General features: G+C 38.1%; 1 protein-coding gene across 1 annotated transcript in view; it reads right to left on the bottom strand.

Annotated features, from left to right (window-relative positions):
- The window catches only part of Arhgap10 (Rho GTPase activating protein 10), a 258,740-nt gene that overhangs the window by 44,162 nt on the left and 187,700 nt on the right, over positions 1-26,878 (bottom strand). Inside the window, exon 21 of the mRNA XM_048813852.1 lies at positions 4,639-4,789. Coding sequence (XP_048669809.1) covers positions 4,639-4,789 — 151 coding nt within the window. The remainder of the gene's footprint in view (positions 1-4,638; positions 4,790-26,878) is intronic.

Genomic DNA, 26,878 nt, shown 5'->3' with positions numbered 1-26,878 from the left:
TGCTTATGTCTCTGTACCCTCCTCATGGTATCTGCCACGCTGTAGGACTACAATAACACATGTTCAACAAAATGTGCCACAGTTAGCACATTCCTGATCCAAATGTTAAAAGTGCCAACCCAACGGTACCCAAGAGAGACCAACACTAGAATAATATTAAATCATGCCAATTGGCTTGCAAGATAATTTTGTTTTCAGCCCATGTGAAATCAGAGTTTTTAAAGTTGCCTAAATAAGTAAACTGTTATATCATGTACAAAAGAAGATAGGCACAGAATGCCTAATTATATACAAGAAGATACATATAAAAACTAGTCCTATAAATGCCTAGTTTGGTTTAAAATTAGACCTAGTATAAAGGAAGAAAGAGAACTTAATCAAAAATTCAGATGGTAATCATCTTCTCCACCCCTCCCCAAACCATAGCTTAAAATTTTTTTCTGCCACGAAAGAAAAATAGCAAAGATCACTTTCTTCTCATATGACCTAATGGACTTCCCTTGTATTTGAGGAAATTACAACAAACACAATAGTTTCTTTTCATAAGAGGTAGTAAAGATGCAAATTTGGGGTAGGCTAAGGAAATAAAAATGCAGAAGGGTAAACCGAGAATGAAAAGCAAACCTTGATTTTGAGTCATCTTCTTATCACTGAGTAACCTACTATATATTTGTCTATTTCACACCTGACTTAGACAAATCTACTCAGCTTTGACGTTCATGAGGTTATTAAATGCTCCATGAACAGAACAATATGGAGTCCACATATTAATAAAAGAATCTCAGTATAGATTTAATAGCTGCATTCATTAAAGAAGCTAGCTAGATGCTATATCCATTGTGGTTCATGTTAATCATCAATAAAGATCTTAAATAACTAGAATTTTAAGTTATTTTTTAAGAAGTTTAAATTATTTAATCATACACAACATAAATAGTGAGCATGCACAGTATGGATTAACATACCCAGACCAGTTAAAGTCCTTATCATGCTAAGTTTCTCCAGTTAAACTGGTCATCTCTCAACTTGGGGTGGGACTCAATGAAGCAGAATCAAAATCATGTCTCACAGCAAAGGTTTTATCTGTTCCAGGACAACACACATTCTCAAGTTCCAGGCCTGTTTCCTGCAGCTCATGTTAACAGGCTTGCTGACTCTTCACGAATAACTTTTTGATTTGCTTCACTGTTAAACTAATTCTGCATGTTTTCCAAGACTGGCTGTTTGGTACATCACTAGTTTCATACTCAAGGTAGAAGAAATAACATACCACAAACCACTTCACTTGACTGTCACGTGTGTAACCAAATCACAGGGATGAGGATAATCTCCAGTCATGCAATTTAGTTCCTCGAAACCTGGCAGATAATCTGCCAAACTTTTAAGCAAAATCCATTTGTCATGGGTTGTACTGAGTCATATGGGGGACGAGGATATAGCTGCATTTAAATTGCCTATCAAACTTGCATCAAGTAGAAAAATTTGGAAAAATTACCAAAATTGGCCATGTGCATACTTTCACCCAAACTAGGTCTACATGGGAAGAGACTTTACTATTATCAAAAGAAAACATACCAACAAAGATTACATTTTTGAAATGTTTAACTAGTGTTAAAAATTAGATTAGGGCTACTAAAAAAAATTCGGTCTCAGTAACAAGAATATATCTCTCTTTTTAAGGAGGCAGAGTTTTTAATATGCTAAATGACAATTAATAACATGAATCATGTTTCAGTATCTTTTCCCTTTATGCTTCTTTTCAGAAAGTATATTCTCCATCTTTCTCCGTTGATCTCCCAGTATTTTTAGAGTAGGCAAAACAGTGGAAAAACACAGACCCTTACTTATTTTCTCTCTGAAATACCTCTTTTTACACAACTTGAATTTCACAAAAGCTTAACCTCAAGGTGGAGTGATAATTGTTTTTAGCTGCTTTAAATTATCTTATGACTTCCAAGATAAAATAAAATCACTCCATGACCAAACTCATGGATTTTCCTGATTCTGACAACTTAAAAAAAAAAAAATCAAGACTGAAATCAAGGATTAATATAAAGTTATAAAATTTTTCATAAAATACAAAACACATGATCAAACATCATCAAATAATTAACATTAAAACAGATTAAAGGGGCTGGGGTTGTAGCTTAGTGGTAGAGCACTTGCCTCAAAAGTGTGAGGCACTGGGTTCAATCTTCAGCACCACATAAAAATAAATAAATAAAAATAAAGATACTGTGTCCATCTACAACTTAAAAATAAAAAAGAGTAAAGGAATTCAGTATATGGTGATCATTTGTTCCCTTTAAAACAAATAATTTTTAAAGATTGTTACATCCAATATGGAAGCTGAGCCAAAACAGAGGGAAAAGTAAAAGAGGGGTGGGGTGGAGTGGGGGTAGTTCCATGAAAACAGAAGAGAGATCAGTGGAATCCAGGAAGGGGATTGAGAGAGGAAGGAGGTGGGAGGAGGGATGGGAAAAAGGTAGAATTGTGGAATGAATCTGACTGAGCTTTTTGTATGTACATATATGGATATACCACAGTCAATCTCACCTTCATGTATATCCACAAGGCACTGATTAAAAACAAAATTTAAATAGAAAAACTATAAATTAAAAAAAAAACTAAATACAGGAAAAGGAATAAGGAGAGGGAGGAAGAGAAAGAAGTACTGCAGACTGAATTAGAGGAAATTATATTCCATGCTTGTTTAATTATGTCAAAATGAACCCTAATATTATGTATAACTAAAATGAATTTTTAAAAAATTAAAATATGGGGGGAAAATGATTGTTACAGCAAGTCTGGGAGTGTAGCTCAGTGGTACAGCATTTGCTTAATACACAAGGCCCTGGCTGGATCTCTAACACCGAAGAAGGAAATAAAATTATCACCTAAAAACATAAAAGCTATGACTATATACCATCTTGATTTTTCCAGAAAATGTGCACTGAATACAGATTTATTTTGGCCATCAATAATTATTTAAAAAGCCAGCAACCAAAATACTAGTACCTCCCTAAATATGATTAAATATTATGATCTCATTCCTTAGAATACCCCAAACATGTAGACGTGATTTTAAGATAAATGTCTTTGGGTACCTCCTTTCATCTCCTTTATGAAATAGTCAATCCTGGCTTGCTCAGGGGTCGATGAGTCAACTTGGGTCTGATTCCATTTCTTCTGGATTTCTTTTTCCCCTCCCACCCTCTGACATTTGCTTATTTCACAATTTATTAACACTTCTACCAGAGAACAGGTGAGATGCAAAAGAAGGTGCAATTCAAACCAGTCAGTTTTACTCCTTATTAGCAACTCTGTTGAAGAAGAGTGAAAAGTGAGAAAAAGACCAAAAAAAAAAAAAAAGAAAAAAAAGAAAAAAAAAAGCTGAGATCAGAAGCAAAAACTAATGTCTGAAGGGAAGTTCTGAAATTAAAAGTTGATTTTAATGATTCATATCCCTTCCTCAGAAAAATAACTATCTGGGTGTAAAACTAATATTTGTTTCATACGCACAGGCTGTAAGCCATTTAAAAGAACAGCAGAAGGTCTCAGTCCCCCGGTGCTACTATAGGGGACATTCTGGGTCTCCCTACAGATATTTCTGAGTCACTTCCTTGCATGGATATTTGGATATTAACTCTTTGGCTATTTGAATTTGTAGCTGCTTATGATTCACATTCTCATCATCCCCTTCTTCCCTTTGAAAATCATCCCATACATCCAAACCAATATGACCTCAGTAGTTCAAAAGGTGAATAAATCAAAGATAGTTTTTAAATGTGTTGGGGAGTGGCTAGTTTCAGATTCAGGAAATGGCCTCGAAGTGGGAAAAGTCCCTTGATGAGAGTCAGTTTCAGGCCAACAGGTAAAAACTCAGGCTTTGGGACCAGGATTTTCTTGTTCTCCACAGAGAGAATCACATGATTACAAAGCACCAACTGGTGGCCGCTACATGGCTCAGTCTTGTTTGGCATGGAACACGGAAAATTCGTATTTCCAGGCTCTCTTTAAAAACGGAGTGATCTAGCATTACTGAGACAATGTGGCGACATAGTAAGGATTAGCTGGGATAGGGAAGCTTGGATGGGTCCTGAGAATCACTACTTGCAAAGTCCCATTGCAGCCTAGTCCACTTGGGTCGATCTGCCACCTGCCATATGACAATTAAGAATTCTGCCTTAAGAGACAGCCAGGCAATTGGGTACAAGAGCCATGAAACCCCAGTGCCGTGGTGGCCTCTGCCTTTAATCTAGACGCATTTAACATTAGACGCTTACCAGCTCCTCACATAAAAGATCTGCTTTAATTTTAGTTCCCCTCCCATTTGTCTCAGGGTTATGTAACCTCACAGGAGGTCACACAAGTCTCCCAAAAAAGAAATTTAAGCTGTCTTTTAAAAATAAAAAAAAAGAAAGAACCGTGCATGACAAAGACAAACACAGAACTGAAACTTGCATTTTTCTCCCTGACAAAACAGCTTCGCCCTCCCTGTTAATCTCAAAAATTATAATCTTAAGGGAAAAATAAATGAAAACACAGAGGACAGAAAGCTGTGGCCTGCCCTGAGGACATCCGATATGCTATACTCTCAACATGCCGGCAAGCAGAAAAATATAATGAACGTCTTACCATCTTCCAGCTCGAGGCATAGATTATAAACAGCCACGGGTCTCTTGGTCCTCTGGCCTTGCCTCTTGGACTGCCTTGGTGGAGCGTTTGGGGGTGAAGCTGACAGGCAGATGGGCTCAGGAAATGTGGTGTCAGGCAAGGTCCGAAAAATCTGCCATCAAAGCATAAAAGACATCGGTTGTTGTCCATGAACAGAAACCTGTGTATTGCTACAGCAAACCAGCATCCAACAACATTTGATTTGGAATTCAGTCACAATAGAGCAAAGCCAAAATCCATTCCTTCAAAATTTGGGGAATAGGTCAGAAACCTTTTACTTTTTTTAATAGAAGGTTTCAAAAGAAAAATTCTCATTAAATACAAACAGCAAACCATATTTCCAAATTTTCCAAATATTTCCAAATTTTCCCCTAACACTAAGCAAAGCAAATTATTTTTACCAGGAATAGACAACAGCATAGCTCTCCATTCCTAAAGGAAGTAGCCAGTTTACAACACTAAAAACAAATATCCCATTAAATTTTCAGAGGGTTATATTTATGCCAAAATGCTGGTCTCGATTTTTTTCAAACTACACAAACAGAAACATCCGACTGCAAATATTTTTTACACGTTTTAAAATAGCCTGTGCTTATGAAATTACCTTTCTGGATTCCTATTTACATTTTTCATAAAATGTTTTGTAGATTTTATTAATTCATTTAATCCCCTCCAACTTCTCTTAATAATTTCCCCTTCCATTGATGAAACCTAGAACATTAGCACCTTGATTTATGTACAGTGTGGTTCATAGATCAGCAACAATAACATTAATTAAAATGTGCTGCTTCTTTACTTAGCAATTTTTTTCCCTTTGGAGCAAAGTAATAAGTGCCATAAAGGAAAGTCTATCATACTGAGATGATTTATGATAGACCTTGCTTGGCTTCCAACAACACTGGACACCCTTCAGCCTTCAGAAAGAAATAAAATATATCAGAAACATTCACCCAATAGACACTGCATCTGAGAACAGCTTACATTCCTCAGGTGGAATGGCAGAAAGCCATTCAGCCAGCTTATAACAAAACATAAACATAAAACTCATGATAAAAGGCACCTCACAAATAGCCCAGTGTTGTAAGGACATAATCACTTATTCATTTAATGAAAACAGGCACATGACCTGTGATAAGAATGAAGGTATCACTTACACAGGGTCAGGATGTTTAAAAACTAATGATGATGGAGTTTTAATTGCACAATCTGAAAGTTCTCACCTAAAAACTATTATGTACCAATAAAAATAAGCAATTTTAACAGAGCATTTGCTTTATAGTACCACACTGCCCCCTCATGTGTAAATGGAATTAAAAAAATGCTATAAATTACTGTGGACAAATATTTGCTAGTGAAAATCTAATTTATTGCTCCAACTGATAACCTGCTAACACCATATTTCCACGGCAGCCATGTTCTAATAGGGCACTCTGGCAAATAGCAAAAGAGTTATCTGCCTTAAACATCCTCTGCTGCCTACACAACTGTCCATGGTTGGATTTACAGCCATCTGCCATTGTTCGAGTTAAAGAAAGTTGAGTGGTGGGAAAGTGAGGGCAATTCAATGAGAAGAAAGTGTGAACAGTGAAGGAGAGAGAATGGCTACATAATTCCCCTGAAAGAAAATGGCACCTGTGACCAAACTCCAGGACTTATCTATGGTTGGCTTTTACAAACATGTCAGATGCCTCTGGGAGATAATCAGAATAGGAAACCAAATAATACACAGATTCAGGACATCCAAAGCATCAATAAGCCCTAGAAAAATTAGCAGGACTTTCTGGAAGATCATGCTGAGATGGCACATGCTAACCTCTTCCTCCTCCTGCACTTTGGGATGTTAGTATCTGGGGAAAAGGTGCAGGGAGTGAGGTGTGGAGGTAGCTCCAGTCTGCAGAGCCAGGCTGTGCAGGACTGTGACTAACATTCCCAGGAGACTGATCCGAGTCCTTCCTGGTTCCTCAGTCCAGAACCCAGGACTGGATCCAAACTCGGCTGGTCTCCAGAAGACTCCAGGAGCTGTTTAGTTTACACCAGGATATCTGGGAATGGGGACTAGACTTTGGGTTGTTGTGTTCTGTTTTCTTTGGTTTACATTTTAAAGCTCCCAGGTCATTCTTTTTGTAGCCAAGGCAAAGAAACACTGATTTGAACAGTCATTTCACAGCTGTCTTGATGAAAGTCAAAATCAGAATACCAGAAAAATGATTTCAAAAAAACTGTCACTGAGCATAATCAATTTGTTGGATCATCCCACGTTCTGGTTAGGCATACCATAGTTCAAAGATTCTAACCACCAACCACCACCTCAATATGGTCAGTATGCCATCAGCATCACAGAGAGCTACACTGTTCCGCAGATTAGTACAGGTAACTAAGTCACAGATGCTCCCTGGAGACAGTGCTGTCCTGGCTTTGAAGTGTCATCAGCTTACTCATAATTCTTAACACAGTATATAAGTTCTCATGTGTATGAGGAGGACATCACACCTACATCTTGAGCTATGATAGGGATTAAATAAGGTAATGCTTACAAAATATTCAGTGTAGCACTTGACAAACAGCAACCAGAATACATGGTACCTATTTATATTAGTGATATCATCACTTACAGAAAATAATAAAAAAAAAATTTGGATCCTCATTATTCTGCTCACTACTTATTTTTTTAAGATCTTGAATATTCTCCAAATTCAATGATCTGAGCCAAATTATTCTAAAGTGTTCTGGAAAAGAACATGAAGCAGTGAGCTAAAGAAAAGTAACAAATAGGGCATATTTCATGATCCCTAAGTCAGCTAGGACAAAAGGGGTGTTTCGTCTACTAAATTTTTAAGTTTATATATTTTTTGCACTTAATACATTTAACATTTAATAAATACCTATTGAGTGCAGACTTACTTAAAAGCACTTGGAACCCTCTCAACACACTCTGAGGTTAAGTTCCATTCCCCGCACTCCACATAAGAAAAGTTCAAAACTTAACCAATCAGCCCAAGGCTCTCAACTGATTCCCAAGCCCTTGATGCCAAACTATAAAAAAATTATAGTTTATGACACAAACAAAATTTAATTGTTAGGAGGGAAAAAAAAAATCACCAGCCGGTACTGTTTCACATCTGTTCAGAAAAAGTGACACTGGGGAATATGGTCACAAGCCCACCAGGCTGCACCAGGCTTTTCCAGATGCTCTAGGAACACACAAACTTTCAGGTTCACCTCGTCTTCCAGCATTCTGTCGTCAATTCTAAAGTCTGTTTGGGTTTTTCTAAGCTATAAAGCTCCATATTCTCCTAGGAGTTTTCTCCAGCAATGATTTTAAAGGACACTCTTTTTACCTCTAGAACAAGGAGGAAACATTAAAACTATTAACTTTAAAATGTGCGCCCATTTTCTGGCAATCAGATTCTAGAAGTCAACCTTTAGCTTGCTTTGTTCTACACTGTCTAGACGTATGCCATCCCTAAAGTCAATAGAGTTCCCAGTTCTAGACTGCCCAGATGCAAATTCCTCTTATCACTCAGACCTCTGAGCTGCTTTCCTCTCCCCCGACTTTCCTAGCATCCTGCCTCTCCCATTCCCTTTATTTGAGGGCAGATGAAAACATCTTAAGCAATACCAAGAAGAAAGACATCAAGTCTATGCTAAACTTTTTTCTTTTCAGGGTAAAATCTTCACACATCTACCTATTCACAACAGAAGGAAAAACTCAAGCCAAACAACCTAATGACAAAAAACAGAACTCCATGCGTAGGTGTGTCAGGTAAGGAAGCGCCTGCTTCTTCAGGTCTCCAAAGAGTGCCAGCACAAACAGAAGTCTGGCACCGCTGCTCACAGTCTCAGAATCCTCAGATGCAACACAATGGATGCACATGCCCATGGGACTCAGCCATATGTACACATCCCTTTGCAAACCCTTCATGCCCTGTCACCAGGGGCCCCATGTGGATACGACTACATCACTTTTGCCAGAAACACTTTGCAGAAAACAGGAAATAAGGATGGTCTCCAAAAATTCTGCACTGGTACCCAACTCAAACCTGCAGAATTTGATTCAACTGAATTACTAGTATGGATCAGGGAAATTAAGGGCAGATAAGGACATTGTTTTTTGCAAAAATATTTCTACAAAAGAGTTCACTGGTCTTTGCTGTGATAAGAAGATTGTCAAGATGTTTGTGTACTTCTGGCATCTCTAAAAATGGTAAGTGCAATTTTTGGATACTTGCAATATGCCCCCCCTCCATACCAAGTCCCTGACTTCCAAAGATTTCAACCAGATTTCCTGACTCCACTGCACATGTCTCTGTCACTGGGGTACACTGTCTATAATACCACCCAGTCATATTAAGCCCCATTCATCTTATGTCCTCATTGGTGATGTCCTATCTCACAGAACTTTGACCACCATAAGCAGACAGGGGTGGATCCAGAAGATAGCTGGAAATCAATTCAAACTCACTAAAGGAAACTTAACAAAAGAATGATGGAAAAATCAAACATTCAATCTTATTTCTAAAAGGCATAATTACAAAGTGGTTGAATATTACTTTTAGTTTCAGAGTCTACAGTGTGTTTAGACAAATATGCATCACTTTGGGGTTGTGCAACTAAGTTGGCTCCAAGGTAACCTGAACTTGTATTGACGACCTCACTTCAGAGTTTGGATACTACGTCAACATTACAGAGACCACTGAAAATCTGTTTCTGTCTGTCCTTGAGTCAGCACTACCCCTTGACTAAATATGGGTCTATTCTGGAACATGTCACTAAAATTGATAATAGAGACTGACAGCAAAATACCAGTTGGGTTAAGGCTTGAGGCTGGAAAGATTTGTGTTGGTTCTGTTTCATTACAACTCAAAATTTCATAGCTGGAAAGTATCATGGATATCACTTCAGCCAACCCCTTTATTTCACAGTTAAGCAAGCTGAGGCTAAAGATTTGCTCATACTCATACCACTAGACAGTGCCTGACTCGGGTCCTACCAGACCAGGGCTTCAATGTCAACCACTTCTCGTCTTACTGGCTCAGACCATTTCTCTCCAACAAAGCATGCTTCACGCATGTACAGCTGACCCTCTGAACCCATGGGTACCATATCCATGGATCCAATCCACTGTAGAGGGAAAACATTCAGGAAAAAAAATTGCCACTGTACTAAACATGTACATTTTTTACGTTATTCCTTAAACTGTACAATATAACTATTTATATATCGTTTATACTGTAATAGGTCTCATAAGTAAAAGAGAGATTGTTAAAACTATACAGGAGAATGTGTGCACATTATATGTAAATATGACACCATTTTATAAAAGGGACTTGAACATACATGGATTTTGGTACCTTGGGGGATCCTGGAACCAATCCCCCATGGATGCCAAGGGAGAATGTGCTTCGTCTTCTGAGGAGACCTTGTTCAACTGGTACAATTCCTCAAAGAGCTTTTATATGTACTTTAGGTCCCTGGGACAGAAAGTGGAGTATGTTAAGAATCCTGTTTAGATTCCTGTCAGTAGGGGCCCTTTCCACTGTCATAGGAGATTGGCCAGGAAGTTAGAGAAGGAAGAACAAGGGACATTCCTATTCCTATAGTCATTCATCTCACAGACCCATGATTTGGAAAAATAACTTCAGGTTTGAAATTTACAACTTAAAAAAAATAAAAAGAAAGAACAAAGAGCAGTGCACACTTTTGGGAATGTAAAAAGTTGGTAGAGTTCTTGTTTTCCTTTCCAATTTTTTAGGTTTAACAGACATTTTCAAACCCATGCCCAAGTTCCAGGGGAAACTTATTTCTGTAGCATTCACACAATAGTGACACCGACTTTAGTTTTTACCTTAGAGGTTTGTAAACAACTTTTATCAGACTTTTTAAAATGGTACAAACTCCAGAACTACCTACTCCAGAACTACCTACTCATTAGCTAGGGTGCCCTGACAGTGTTTAATAAAGACCAGAGAAGGGAATTGTAATAAATAGCGGATAATATGCTGAAAACCAAACAGCAATTTTCACAAGCTAAAATTTTTCTCCCAATCTATACAAGAAAACCTCTCCAGATTAAGCCAAAGCCACATCACTCTTATACACATGGTAAGAACATACATTCCCAATTACAAAATGTTCTTTTCTGATTTGCAAATCTTTTAAGAACACTCCAGGTGCAATTTTAGCCATTTGCACCTGCAAACATTTGGGAAGCGCAGCAGACACTTTCCAAAGTCAGAAGAAGCCACTTTCCTAAACACAGCTGCATCTTTGGCTTTCATAACCCAAAAGTATCTACAAATATCCTTCCCTGAGCAAAAAGTGAATGCCTAGCTAGAGTGCTTCCTCAGTGCATCCTTTGCTCACTTGCAAACTAGAACTTCACATTTCAGCAGTGAAGGTCTAGGATAACATTAACAAAATATGCTCTACATCAACCATCAGGCACGCTGATGGTTGTCCTTCCTCCTTCAGTTCTGGTCACAACCTCTCTTGAGGTTCATTCTTCTTTTTCATTCTCTTTCTAGGCCTTAAAGCTCTCTTGGAAGCCACCGGGTCCTGACAGCAGCACAGATGATGGAACCCAGGTAGCCTACAATTTGCAGCCCCAAAGACCTGGGGGACCCCAAGGAGAAAAAAAAAACCCAATCTCCAGTCTCGTGTGAGCTCTGATAAAAAGAATTGTCTTCAAGTGTCACTTGAGAAACTTTCAACTGAATAGAAGGAAACACATTGAGAACTGACTGACCCATCACCTCACACAACTGTCAAGATGACCCATATTTTCCTTTAGGTATACAGTCACGACGTTTTGGTCATTTAGGTCCAGGGTGGAATAATTAGTTCCCTAGAAAGAAAAACTAAGCCATGGAACTATTAATTCTCCAAAAGGAAATGTCTGAATTTTAATCACAGTGAAGAAAACATCTGCTGAGGGCACATATAGGTATTTGTCAGAAACCTTCTCTAAGTACATAATGCCTGCTGCTATGGCCCACATATTTAAGATATAATGCAACACTCATTTATGCCACCAATAAAATGCCTTAAAGCAAGACCACGTTCTGAACGTGGTCAACAGTGGTACTTTACAGGAGGCTGCACTAGTGTGGGAGTGGAATGGAATATCATAGGTCTTTTAAATTAATCTCCACTTCTACAATTTATGGGAATAATTAGACTTTTCTTTTTTAAAATAAAATCCTATTCATATCACAAAGGTGATAACTAATATACATTACATGCCTTGTAGAAATGTTCAAAAATGCAAAAGAACTCTTAAGATTAAAAACCACCCACTATCCCACACAAAAATATTTTAAAATTTTGTTGGCTATTCCTCAGGGTCTTTTTTTCCTTTGTGATATTTTGTCTGAAAGAATAACATGGCTAATCAGTTCTATATAACTACATCAGGAACTCAGGCTCCTAGAGTTACCAGTGACCAATCCTCAATTATACCCGAGATGTGATTCTGCTATACACATCTATAAAGACTACGCTTTGGGGCAAGATTTGAATTCTAAATATTTTAGGACTCAGCTAGACTTTATCATCCACTTAGGGGTTTTAAAAATATTCATAAATATATTTTTAAAATATTCCAAACAGCTCACCATTCCAATCATTGCTCCTGCCAACCTACCTGTATGGGAAACTCACACATCCAGGAACCAGATACCAGCCTCCCCTTTCATGTAAATGCACGACTCATTTTAAAAAGTCTCAAATATGATGCAAAGTATAAACTTTACCTAGTTCCTGAACCTCAAAAGAAATGACAGCTACCGCTTAGATTCTTGGCCTGTTCATCACTTTGGAGCTCGCTGATGCTCTACCATAGTAGCTGTGTTGGAAGAGCAAAAGGGAATATTTTGCTCAACTGACCTTACCTCACCCATGTCTAGGACCAGCTTTGACACAAAGATTTCAAACACGATGAGGGGTGAACTGGAGCATTGTTAAGGTATATTCCTTTAGCTGGAAGGAAAGAGAACAGTCGGAATAAAACAGCCACAAAACCACAGAGGAGAACAAAAGTTCTTCATCTGAACTGTTGTTAACATCCTAATAATCCAGCGTCTGGCACTCACATCAATGGGTCACACATGCTTACCTCTGTCTTGGGAAGCAGTTCAAGAAGCCAACACTGTTATCATTATCAGTAGATAATCATATTAAGATGTTCACATAATTTAAATCCCAGCTAATAATTGTAGAAGAGGCAAGAGTCAATGTTCAAACTCAAGTGACAGTTTGCTGAGGAGTAGAATTTTCAAGGGAAATCTGCTAATGGATCACTATTAATTACAAAGAGAAAATAGGTATATTTACAATCAAGAAATCTAGCACCATCTGTGGCAGTTTTGAAACATGACCACAAATTCTTTGACACTTTTTTTTTTTAAATCTGGGGTGGCATCAAAGCTTCCCCACACACACCCCTGAATCTAAGCAGACTCATGACTGCTTCAATATCATCATATAAGAAAGTGAAATATAGGACTTCTGGTCATAAGCCTGTTGCCTCCCCTTTGTTTTCTGGGACTCACTTGGAGTCCCACAGCAGCCATTTTTGTGAGGAAGCCCACACTACATGAAGATGACGTGTAAATCCATGCTTAACCATCCCAGGGGAACCTAGTCTCTGAGTCAGCCTAGCACCAGATGTGAGTACAGAAGTCTTCAGATGACTCCAGTCCATAGTCATTCAAGACTTCTCAGCTTGGGCCCCAGACATCACAGAGACAAGCTCCCCTCACTTGCACTGTCTGAATCTGTCTGTACAATCATAATAACGAAACTGGTTCTTTTACAATAGTAAATTTGGAGGTCTTAGCTACACTATGATAAGTAAGCAGAAAACCACCTTCACCAAAGTACCTTCACCCATAATTAAACAAGCCAGTATCAAGTGCCTCCTTTATGATGCCCAAAGAATCAACGTCATTTATATACCTCCCTAAAATACATAGTCAATCTAATCATGAATACCCAAATGAAAGATCACTTTATAAAACAATTTCCCTTTCCACTTCCAGAGTGCCAATGTCACGAAAGACAAAGACTCAGACACTACTTGAAAGTGAAGGAGACTACAGAGACATTACAATTATTAAACCCAATGTATCATCCTAAGTTAGACTCCAGACTGGGGAGATTTTTCTATAAGGATATCATTGGAGGACAGGTGAAATATGAACATGGACTCCCACACTGAAGCAGTGTTACTCAGACATTTATGCACCTACCAACCACCTAGAGGACTTACTAAAAAGCAGATTCTGAGCTCAGGAAATAAAATCAGAATTAATAAATGTAATGGCATCAAATTAAAAAGCTTCTGCCCACAAAAAGAAACAATTAAGAGTGTGAATAAAAAGCCTATGGAGTGGGAGAAAATCTTTGGTAGCTACTCTTTCAACAGAGGAATAATACCCAAATTATAAAGAACTAAAAATGCTTAGCACCAAAAGAATAAGTCCAATTAATAAAGGGGCAAATGAACTATACAGTCATTTCTCAAAAGAAGAAGTATAAAGGGAGAACAAATATATGAAAAAAATATCCAACATCTTTACCAATTAAGGAAATGCAAATCAAAACAACACAGAGATTTCATTTCACTCCATCTAGAATGGCAGGCATCAAGAATACAAATAATAATAAATGCTGGTGAGGATATGGAGAAAAATAAATACTTACACATTGAGGGTGGGATTGTAAGTTAGTACAACCACTATGGAGACCCACATGAAAGTTCCTTGAAAGACTAGGCATGGAAACATATGACCCAGCCACACCACTCCTTTATTCCAACCCTAAAAAACTAAATCCAGCATACTATAATGATACGTGCAACCATGCGTTCATAACAGCACAATTCACATAGACAAGTTATGGAATCAGCCTAGGTGTCTTTCAACAAATGAATGTACAGAACAGCAGGGGACAGGGATTGTGGGAGGAAAGGTGGGAAAGGGGAAGTATGGGATTATTAATAAGACCAAATTATGCTAAGTGCAGATTCAAATACGCCACAATGAAGATTATAATTAATTCATCGACTAAAGAATGCATATTCACATTTAACACATCTGTAGCAGGGCCCAATAATCTTCTTTACTTCTAAAAAACTTCCCAGTTAATTAAATGTCAATGTGTTGGATTACGAGCCACATCTGGAGTCATGGTTGATAACAATATTGCATCCACATCAAATTTCCAGAATGTCTCCTTGATTTTAGGAGACACATGCTCAAGTATTTAGGCATGAAGGGTCATGATGCAAGGGAACTTAGTCTCAAGTATCTCAACAGCAAGAGCAATAAGGATTGTTCTATGTAGGGAATACAAATGTTTACTGAAGTTTTCTGTTAGCCTGAAAATTTTCCTAAGAAAAACTTGGAAAAAAAAAAAGGTATGCAAGTTATCTGAACAACCACACAAGGTAGAAAATTTTACTTCAATGATACAAATGAGGAAACAGATGGGTAAAGAGATTAAATAACCAGTACACGATCATATATATTACTAGTAAAGGGTTCCAAGGTCATAAAGTTAAACAGAAGGTTCGTTGCTATTAAAATACACTGTGGCCTTGGGAGAATAACTTAACTTCTCTAAGGCCTCAGTTTGCTGAGAGTTACACCAAACCAGATGGGTTGTGGCACCTCAGACATCATGCTCTTAACCCAGGTGCCACCTTCAATTGCCATACTCCTCCTCACACGCCTTGTTAGGACTTCATGCTCCCTCTACTTCCATGGCAGAATAAAAGGAGAATGGCAAACATTCATAAAAACTGTATTGTATAACTAAGACCAAACCACAGAGATCCGTGAAGTTTTGAATTAGTTAACTATAGGAAATATAATATCAAAAATTTTTGATATTACAGCTTAGGGGTAGAGTGCTTGCCTACCTAGCATGTGCAAGACCCTGGGTTCAAGCTCCAGAACCACCAAAAGAAAAAAATTAAATTTGGAAAATTAAGCACATATTCATTCTAAGAAATAGTAGCCCCCATTTCACATACCAGAACTTAGGGTTTACAAGAGCAGACTTGAAAATTTAATATGAAAGGAATGGTGACCACCTAGAAAGGACAACCCCAAACCAGCACAGGTTCACCAGGAACATGCAAGTTAACTTCTTTTGGTACAGGGTTTCCAGGTAGGGAAACAAATCAAAATTCTGTGAATGGAGATTCCAACAAGGCCTTTAAAAGTGTCATTCATGATATCCTTATAAATAAAAATGAAGAAACACAGCAAGGATCAGATCATCTTAACATTTTTCATCTCAGGACCTCTTTACATTGTTAAAACTTGCTGAGGACCCCAAAGAATTTTTGTATATGAATTACATTTATTAACTTTAACTCAAACTGAAAACAAATTTTTGAAAATATATTCATTAATTAAAAATAAAGCTATCATTAGCCAAGTGCAGTGGCACATGCCTATAATCCCAGCAGCTCAGGAGGCTGAGGCAGGAAGATTGCAAGTTCAAAGCCAGCGTCAACAATTTAGCAAGGTGCTAAGCAACTAACTCAGTGAGACCCTGTCTCTAATAAAATACAAATTAGGGTTGGGGATCTGGCTCAGTGGTCGATTGCCCCTGAGTTCAATCCCTGGAAACCCCCCCTCCAACAAAAATAAAATAAATAAATAAATAAAGCTATCATTTTATTTTATTTTTTCATATTCCAGGGCTCATATCTTACTGTCTTTCAAAATAATGTGCTATTATTGAAAAGACAGACATGAAGATGAGTGACACATAAGACTAGAAAACTATATCCACAGGTATTTGATTTTTTTATCCTAATTTGTTATGTAAAGCAGCAGAATGCATTACAATTCATATTACATATATAGAGCACAATTTTTCATATCTCTGCTTGTATACAAAGTATATTCACACCATTCGTGTCTTCTTCATACACGTACTTAGGATAGTGATGTCCTCACCTCATTCTACCATCTTTTTTTTTTTTTTTAACCTCCTTACCCCCTCTCCCCTACCTAAGAGCCTGCCTAATCATCCCATGCTCCCCCTCCCAATGTTAAAAACATTAACAATATTTTTTATGAAAGATAACTAATTTCTAAAACAAGAATAATTTAGTGGGAAGAATGGCATTGTTTTATACTTTGTGGATCTCTTTCCTGTTTGACCTACTGGAAGACAGCTGCACTCTCCTATCTGCTTCTGCATTCAACATGCCACACCACGTCCAGAAAATGCCACTCTACAACTGTAGAGCAAAAAATGCAGTTATCATAAAAATAGCATTGACCTCACAGACTCCTGCAAGGATCTCAGGGAATATCCAGTTCACACCTGTTGGATCCTGAACTTAGATGCTGATAGTATTAGCTGATTATCAAGATTAAAGATATCATCCCCAAAGGACCCTCTTCAGTAGAGAAACACCCAGATGAAGGCTTCACAATCTCAGCACTACTGACATTTAGGCCTAAAAATATTCCATTGTAGAGTAAGTGCATTGTGAGGTGTTCAGCACTGTCCCTGGCCTCCAGATACCAACAGCAACCCCAGAACCAGTCCTAACAACCAAAACATGTCTCCACATCATGTTTGGTCCCCTTAGGGGCCAAACTGCTCGTGGTTGAGATCCACCACCCTAAACCTTGAGAAATGTTTCTAGAAGTTTGCCTCAGGGCTCCAGTTCAGTATTTATTAGCATTGGCCTGGTTTTCATCCAGATGACATGAAACAGGGGACACACTGAAAAATTTCCTAAGAAATGTGTCCAAAAAGCTTTCAACAGACCAGCAAAAGATCCAATGGGGGAAAATGTTTTTTAACAAGCAGCTAAACAAGAACAGTATGGGAGATGTGTGCCTCAGGGGTAGAAAGGAGAAAGTCAACATGGACAGGAAGCCGGGACAGGAAGCCCGGAACCAGGCCCCTGTAAGTCGTGATTGGCAGCTTGATATGGTTTTAGACAGAAATGAAGCAGACCTTAGAGGAAGAGGCTAACCATTGCTGCTCCTTCTCCACTGGACCACACTCAGGGTTACACGCAATTCTGCAACGAGGGGGACGCTGAGAAACAGAAGTGGCTTCAAAAAGTGTGCCCAGGAAGGTGGGAAGTTCAAAACTAAGTTATAAACCTCAAGGAACTAGAAAGAAATCCAGCAAGCCACAGTACTGATGATAATTTCTAATTTATAAAAATGGCATCACATAGAAGAGGCATAACCTTTTATTCGGGCCCAGAGGTTAAAGCCAGGGATAATGGACTGAGAATATAAGTTATATGTCCACTGAACACACGAGAAGGGTTGAAAAACAAAAACCAAAAAATAACTTCTGAATTGTTGAAATGACACAGCCCTTGGGCAAGTTAGTTTGGAAGAGAGTAGCTTTGGGATCACCAAAGTTTTACAACTAAGGCTGGGAGCTTTTAAAGAGGTTCATATGTGTGTGCAACACTTGAAAACACTGACCCACGGAATCTGAGAGCCAGAAAATACATACCTGTCCCCAAAAGATAATCTCACCAAGCTATTTGAACCAACTGACTCACTCTTCTCACTAGGGAACAATCCCATCAAGTCGATCAGTCACCCTTTTCAGCAATGGAGGGTAACCCTCCCCTGACCTTTGATAAATACCCTATGTATCACTGGAACCTGAGCTCCTCTTCTGATTATATCCACAGATGACAGTGTCAACATGCTGCAGGGGTGACCCTGATTGTTTTAGGAAGGAATTAATTACATCTTGTCTTTTTTTTTTTCTTTTCTAATTTTCTCTTTCCAAAAAAAGATCCTGTCAGATGCTAACAAGTACACGAAAAGGTTTTGCAAACTGTGACCATTTCATCATGCATATTCATTATAAAATAAAGGTGGGCAGACACCCACCGCAGTAAGCTTGGCCGAGACCTGCCTCGCTGACCTGCACAGGAGCATGGGCCCAAGGTAGGCCTAGGTCCATCCCATCACCAGCAGATAGCAGTTGTTTGGCATAGGACTGCCTCCCGCCAGAGCTCAGGCTGGCCACACCCGCCTCGATAACCTGCTCAGGTACCAGCACCCAGGGTAGGCCCGGGTCCATCCCACCACCAGCAGGTACCCACCAGAGCTCAGGCTCGACCCAGACCTGCATGCTGACCTGTGTGGGAGCCAGGGCCAAGGGTAAGGTTTGGTTAGCCCAACACCACCACCACCCGGGAGCCCAGGTCTAACCCACTTCCATCTTGAGACACTGTAGTCATTCCCATAGCCTTCCCCATGCAGTAGCTTCTACCTTGAGACAAAAGACAGGGATTAGAAGCAGCTGCATCTTGGAGCAGGCATCCCAAAGCCAGTGTAAGCCCCGCCCTTTCAGCCCCATCACTGAAAGATATTGGATCCACCTTGGGGCACCTCCACTGCTATCTCAAGTTATATCCTGCTATTGCTGCCACCTCCTATAGTTGCAGTAGCATCCATCCTGGGACACAGGAAGGGTCTGAAAGCCCAACACCAAGGTGAGGTACAGATAATCTGCACAGAAACTATAAGATTATAGGGTAGAAACTGTAATACCTCAGATCCACACTGCAAAAAAGGAAATCACATAGACAATGAATAAACAAGGGAGAAGAGTACCCTAAACAAACCAGGACACTACAATAACGGAACCCATGGACAGCAAAGTTGATGCAATGTCAGAGAAGGAGTTCAGAATGTTCATAATTAAAATGATCTGTGAATTAAAGAATGACCTAAATAAGCAAATACAGGAAAAAATTGATCACTCAAACAAAGAGATAAGAGAGCAACTGCAGGCAATGATTGATGACTCCAATAAAAAGATAAGCAAATGCAGGCATCCATTGATCACAATAACAAAGAGATAAGGGAGCAAACACAGGTAGCAAAAGTACTTCAAGAAAGAGATGGAGATTCTGAGAAAAAAAAAAAACAATAAACCAAATACAAAGCTCAATAGAAAGTATCACTAGCAGACTAGATCACTTGGAAGACAGAACGCCCAATAATGAAGACAAAGTATATAATCTGAAAAAAAAGTTGACTGCACAGTGAAGATAGTAAGGAACCATGAGCATCAAAAGACCAAATCTAAGAGTTACTGGGACAGAGAAAGGCACAGAGTTTCAAACCAAAGGAATGTACAATCTCTTCAATGAGATAATATCAGAAAAATTCCCAAGCATGAAGAATGATTTGGAAAATCAAATACAAGAAGCTTATAGGACACCAAATGTACAAATTACAACAGATCTACACCAAGGCATGTTATAATGCAAAAGCCTAGCATACAGAATAAGGAGAGACTCTTAAAGGATGCAAGAGAGAGGAATCAGATCACATATAGGGGGAGATCAATTCGTATCTCGGCAGATTTTTCAACCCAGATTTTCAAAGCTAGGAGATCCTGGAACAGCATATACCAAGCTCTAAAAGAAAATGAATGCCAACCAAGAGTCTCATATCCAGCAAAATTAAGATTTGAATTTGATGATGAAATAAAAATCTTCTATGATAAATAAAAGTTAAGAGAATTTATAGAGAGCCTGCACTATAGAACATCCTCAGCGAAATATTCCATGAAGAGGATTTGAAAAACAAAGAAAATCAACAAAAGGAGGTATTACACTAAAGGAAAAAATAATCAAAGGAGAAACCAAGTCAAGTTAAATACCAAAATAAACAAAAATAGCTGGCAATACAAATCATGTTTCAATAATAACCCTGAATGTTAATGGCCTAAACTCACCAATCAAAAGACATAGACTGGCAGATTGGATTTAAAAAAAAAAAAGAAAAGAAAAAAAAAGACCCAAGAATATGCTGCCTCCAAAAGACTCATCTCACAGGAAAAGACATCCACAGACTGAAGGTGAAAGGTTGGGAAAAATCATACCACTCACATGGACTATGAAAGCAAGCAGGGGTTTCCATCCTCATATCAACTAAAGTGGACTTCAATCCAAAGTTAATCAAAAGGGATGAAGAAGGATATTTTATATTGCTTAAGGGAACCATTTATCAACAAGAGATAACAATAATAAATATATATGCCCCAAACAATGGAGTGTCTACGTTCATCAATCATCATCAACAATCTCTTCTCAAATTGAAGAGTCAAATAGACCACAACACAATAATTCTGGGTGACTTTAACACACCTCTTTTGAAAGGTTAATAAAATAGGTACTTGCACTCCGTTTTTCTGTATGCTTAACAAAACATTGTTAAAATCCTGAGAACTGTTTGCTAATCTTGTTCCCAGAATGTGCTGTCCCCAACTGCCAAACTGCAGAATGCACTCCCTCACTCGGTTGCAGGCAAACTGCCCACTCGCCCTGACCCGTCCATGAACTTCCCTCCCTGCCCTCTCCAAGAAAAGTATATAAGCTCTGCTTAAGCTGTTCCCAGGGCTCTCTCTCTCTTTGCTCTAGTGAGCTCTGAGCCCCAGCATGCTGGTCTCCAAATAAACCCTTTTTGCTGTTGCATGAGACAGTCTCTTGGTGGTCTCTTCCTTCGACATTTCGCCGGTCCCCTACACTTTCACCACTGGATAGATCTTCCAAACAAACACTGAACAAAGAAACCGTATAACTCAATATAAGCTAGACTTAACTGACATATATAGATCTATCCTTCAATGAGCAAATTCACTGTCTTCTCAGCAGCACATGGATCCTTCTCTACAATAGATCATATATTATGCCACAAAACAACTCTAAATAAATATAAAAAAGTAGAGATACTACCCTGCATTCTATGAGATCATAATGGAATGAAATTAGAAATCAATGATAAAATGAAAAGTAAAAGCTATTTCAACACCCGGAGACTAAATAATATGCTACTGAGTGAACAATGGGTTGCCAAATATATCAAGGAAGAGACTAAAAAATTCTTAGAGGTGAATGAGAAAAAAAAATATAACAGATCAAAAAAATCTCTGGGGCACTATAAAGGCAGTACTAAATCGAAAGTTCATTACATGCAGTTCATTCTTTAAAAGAAGAAAAAGGACAATAAATGACTCAACATTACATCTCAAAGCCCTAGAAAAAGAATAAATCAACACCAAAAGCAGTGGAAAACAGGAAATAATTAAAATCAGAGTTGAAATCAATGATATTGAAACAAAAGAAAAAAAATGGTTCTTTGCAAAAAATAAATAAAACTGACAAACCTTTAGCCATGCTAACGAAGAGAAGGAGAGAGAAAAATAACATACATGATGAAAAAGGAAATATCACAACAGATGCTACAGAAATACAAAAGATAATTAGAAATTATTTTGAAAACTTGTACACCAATAAAGTAGAAAACATCAAAGGCATCAACAAATTTCTAGAGTCATATGATTTACCCAAATTGAATAAGATAATATGCACGATTTAAACAGATCAATTTCAAGAGATGAAATAGAAGATGCCATCAGAAGCCTACCAACCAAGAAAAGCCCAGGACCAGATGGATACACAGCTGAGTTCTACAAGACCTTTAAAGAAGAACTAGTATCAATACTCTTCAATTTATTTCAGGAAATAGAAAAATAAGGAGCACTTCCAAACTCATTCTATGAGACCAATATCACTCCGATTCCAAAACCAGGCAAAGACACATCAAAAAAAGAAAACTTCAGACCAATCTCTAATGATACAAAAATTCTCAATAAAATTCTGGCAAATCAAATATAAAAACATATCAAAAAGATAGTACACCACGATCAAGTGGGGTTCATCCCAGGGATGCAAGGTTGGTTCAACATATGCAAATCAATAAATATAATTCATCACATCAATAAACTTAAATAAGAACCATATAATCATCTCAATAGATGCAGAAAAAGCATTCAACAAAGTACAGCATCCCTTCATGTTCAAAATACTAGAAAAACTAGGGATAACAGGAAGATATCTCAACATTGATAAAGCTATCTATGCTAAGCCCCAAGCCAACATCATTCTAAATGGAGAAAAATTGAAATCATTCCCTCTAAAAACTGGAACAAGACATGGATGCCCTCTTTCACCATTTCTATGTAACATAGTTCTTGAAACATTGGTCAGAGCAATTAGATAAAAGAAATCAAAGGGATATGGATAGATAAAGAAGAACTCAAATTAGCAGCATTTGCCATCAATATGATTCCATACCTAGAAGACCCAAAAAATTCCACCAGAAAACTTCTAGAACTAGTAAGTGAATTCATCAAAGTAGCAGGATATAAAATCAACACCCATAAATTAAAAGCATTTCTATAAATCAGTGACAAATCCTCTGAAAGGGAAACGAGGAAAACTACCCTATTTACAATAGCCTCAAAAAACAAAACAAAACAAACAAAACTTGGGAATCAATCTAACGAAAGAGGTGAAAAACCTCTATAGCGAAAACTACAGAACACTAAAGAAAGAAATTAAAGAAGACCTTAGAAGATGGAAATATCTACCTTCTTCTTGGATAGGCAGAATAATATTGTTAAAATGACTATACTACCAAAAGCACTATACAGATTTCATGCAATTCCAATCAAAATCCCAATGACATTCCTCATTGAAATAGAAAAAGCAATCATGAAATTCATCTGGAAAAATAAGAGACCCAGAATAGCTAAAGCAATCCTTAGCAAGAAATTTGAAGTAGGTGGCATCTATACCAGACCTTAAACTATCCTACAGAGCAATAGTAACAAAAACAGCATAGTATTGGCACCAAAATTGACTTGTAAACCAATGATACAGAATAGAGGACACAGAGACTAACCCACACAATTACAATTTATTAGAAAAAGGCATCAAAACATACATTGGAGAAAAGATAGCCTCTTCAACAAATGATGCTGGGAAAACTGGAAATTCATATACAACAAAATGAAATTAAACCCCTCTCTCTCATCATGCACAAAACTCAACTCAAAGTGAATCAAGGACCTAGGAATTAAACCAGAGACCCTAATCTGATAGAAGAAAAAGTAGGTCACAATCTCCATATTGGATTAGGCCCTACTTCCTTAATAAGACTCCTGTACCACAAGAATTAAAATCAAGAATAAATGGGATGGATTCAAACTAAAAAGCTTCTTCTCAGCAAAAGAAACAATCAGTGAGGTGAATAGAGAGTCTACAGCTTGGGAGCAAATTTTTACCACACACACATCAGATAGAGCGCTAATCTCTAGGGTATATAAAGAACTCAAAAAGCTAAACACCAAAGTAACCCAATCAATAAATGGGCCAAGGAACTGAACAGACACTTCTCAGAAGAGGATATACAATTAATCCACAAATATATGAAAAAATATTCAACATCTCTAACAATTAGAGAAATACAAATCAAAACTAAGATTTCATCTCTCTCCAGTCAGAATGGCAGCTATTAAGAATACAAACAACAATAAGTGTTGGCAAGGATATGGGGGGCGGGAGGCACACTCATACAATGCTGGTGGGATTGCAAATTGGTGCAGCCAATATGGAAAGCAGTATGGAGAATCCTTGGAAAACTGGGAAATGGAACCACCATATGACCCAGCTATCCTACTTTTTGGTTTATACCCAAAGGACTTAAAAAACAGCATACTACAGGGACACAACCACATCAATATTTAGTGCAGCACAATTCACAATAGCTAAGCTGTAGAATCAACCTAGATGCCCTTCAGTAGATAAATGGATAAAGAAAATGTGGTGCACATCCACAGTGGCATATTACTCAGCATTAAAAGAGAATAAAAGCATGACATTTGCAGGTAAATGGATGGAATTGAAGAGTATAATGCCAGGTGAAGTTAGCCAATCCCCCAAAACAAAACACCGAATATTTTCTCTGATTTAAGGCTGCTGATTCATAATGAAGAGGGGAGGGGGAATGGAATGGGAGGATTAGATGAAGTCCAGATAGGGCAAAGGGGAAAACAGGAGAAAGGGAGCATGGGGGTAGGAAAGATGGTGGAATGAGATGGACACCATTACCCTAAGTACATGAAGACACGAATGGTGTGACTCTACTTTGTGTACAACCAGAGATATGAAAAATTGTGCTCTATATGTGTAATATGAATTGTAACGCATTCTGCTGTCACATATAATAAAAAAATGAAAAAAAAAATCAACAAAATTTAAAATACATAAATAAAGGTAACTTTATCAGCCTCCTGAACACTAACCTCTGACATTTTCCACACACGTGGAAAGTTTTGTCCAAGAATACAATGATTAGGCTTGAAGTCTACTTAGTCCCAGAGCACCTACACTCATTTTAATCTTATTTTCCTACACCTATTATGCGAAAATACATGAACCAAGAAAAACTACTCAGGTATAACAATTCTACTGAGTATAGGCCAGAAAGCTCTGCTAAGAAGCATGTGCACTGGGAAAAACTACAGAAGAATGAGAGGGAAGGTAGAAATCTTAGCCCAGTGGCTGAAGCTCTAAAACTGCTGCCTCTATGGTGAGAACAATATAAAGGGATAATTAATGACCTGTCAGATCCTGGGCTGTGCTTTCAGGTCCAGAATTTTTATTGTATAAAAAGATGCAGATAACGAGGCTGTTCTCTAAATACATAACCTTTAAAACTATTCTTGTGTCCCCCCAGAAGAACACTCCTCTGAAGTAAATAGGGAAATGATTCACAAAACCAAAATGCTTTTTGAAATACTGAGATGTATCTTCTTTCAATTGCTGCACGACAGATCTCTTGAATACTCAGTAGTGTCAAACTGCCAATTATGCTCATAATTTTCTGGCTTATGAATTTGGACATGGCATAGCAGGAAGGGTCGGCCTTAGAGATGGTTAGGACACAGTGACAGGTGAGTTGGTTTCCTGGGCTCTCTGAGGTTTGGGATGACCAACATGGTCTTTCTTATGTCCAAAGTGCTTTCTGTGTCTGATGCAATGGATGGAAAAGTTAGAATGGAGGGGGCGTGCTGACTAGGCCTCTCTCCCCCTCTTCCCTCTACACAGGCTTCCTCAGGGCTGGGCAGCCTCGGGGGAGCTGGACATCTGACATGGCAGCTAGTTTTCCACACAAACAATGTTTCAAAAGGAATGGAGCAGAAGCTTCCAGTCTCTTTGGGCAATAGCTAAGATCTGCCACAGTTCAGTGGTCAGAACAGTTTCAGGGTCCACCCATGTCAACGGAAGGAGATATAGACCCCTGCAGCTCTACGTGAGGAACGCCAGAGAATCCATGGCCATCCTAAATCTACCCCAGTGAGACACATGTATTCCATTTTTTCACTTAAGTTTATATTAATTATATGCAATATATATAAATTTTGTATATATAAACACACACACACACACACACACACACCCCTCTCCAGAAAATAGTTTGGATATAAGCAAAGTAACCATTTTGAAAATAACTTCAAGATGTAAATGCTTCTCAATAAACATAACGTTCTAAACATAAACAGACCACATACACAATACTTTTCTCATCGTTGCTTCAAGTTTTTGTCACCTAAAGACAAGACAGCCACACAAGGACATTGTTCATCTGAGAGAAAGGACACAGAAGAATGGAAGGAGCTCAGATTCAGGGAACGGACTGTCACCAGTTCCTGCAACTGAAACCTGGTCTCTTCAGCAATTTCCAGTTCTAGTCAACTGACTAATCAAACTGACTAAAATACAGAACTAGAATATTTGTTTATTCTGTGACATAAGTGGTTTCCTGTCTTTATAGCCAACGAAAAGAACTACAAATAGGTCAACCTGATAAGCCTGCTAATGGTGATTTTTTTTTAATACACCCAAAGTGTCACAAAGTCCATTTACTGAAGGCTCTCCCCACAAACACCAAGAACACTTTCTACCAGCAAACCACTGTCAATGGTTTAACTGCTTTTAAGAAAATTTTTCAAAAATTGTCTGTGCATATGCCAACATGTGTGTATGATTCTACGTAGGTATTTTAATACTCAAAGGGTCATAATACAGATACAGCTGCACCCATGAATTCTTCACTGCCCATTCAAATATTAACTGAATGCCTATTAGGGGATATGTTGAGTTTAAACACTAGGAAAAAAATGAAAAATAAAGACCCTGGGGCAGAAATAAGTCTGGCATGTTCCAGGAATACCTAAGAGGCCAGTGTGACTGGAGTGTAATAAGCGAGGGCATGAATGGAAAGTTGGAACAGTAAGAGGTCAGAGATTTTTTTTTAGTTTAATTCAGAGT

This window comes from Marmota marmota, unplaced genomic scaffold, assembly GCF_001458135.2.
Source record: "Marmota marmota marmota unplaced genomic scaffold, marMar, whole genome shotgun sequence".
NCBI lineage: Eukaryota > Metazoa > Chordata > Mammalia > Rodentia > Sciuridae > Marmota > Marmota marmota.
Note: the sequence above shows the minus strand (reverse complement) of the source record. Positions and strands in the feature narration are given on the sequence as shown.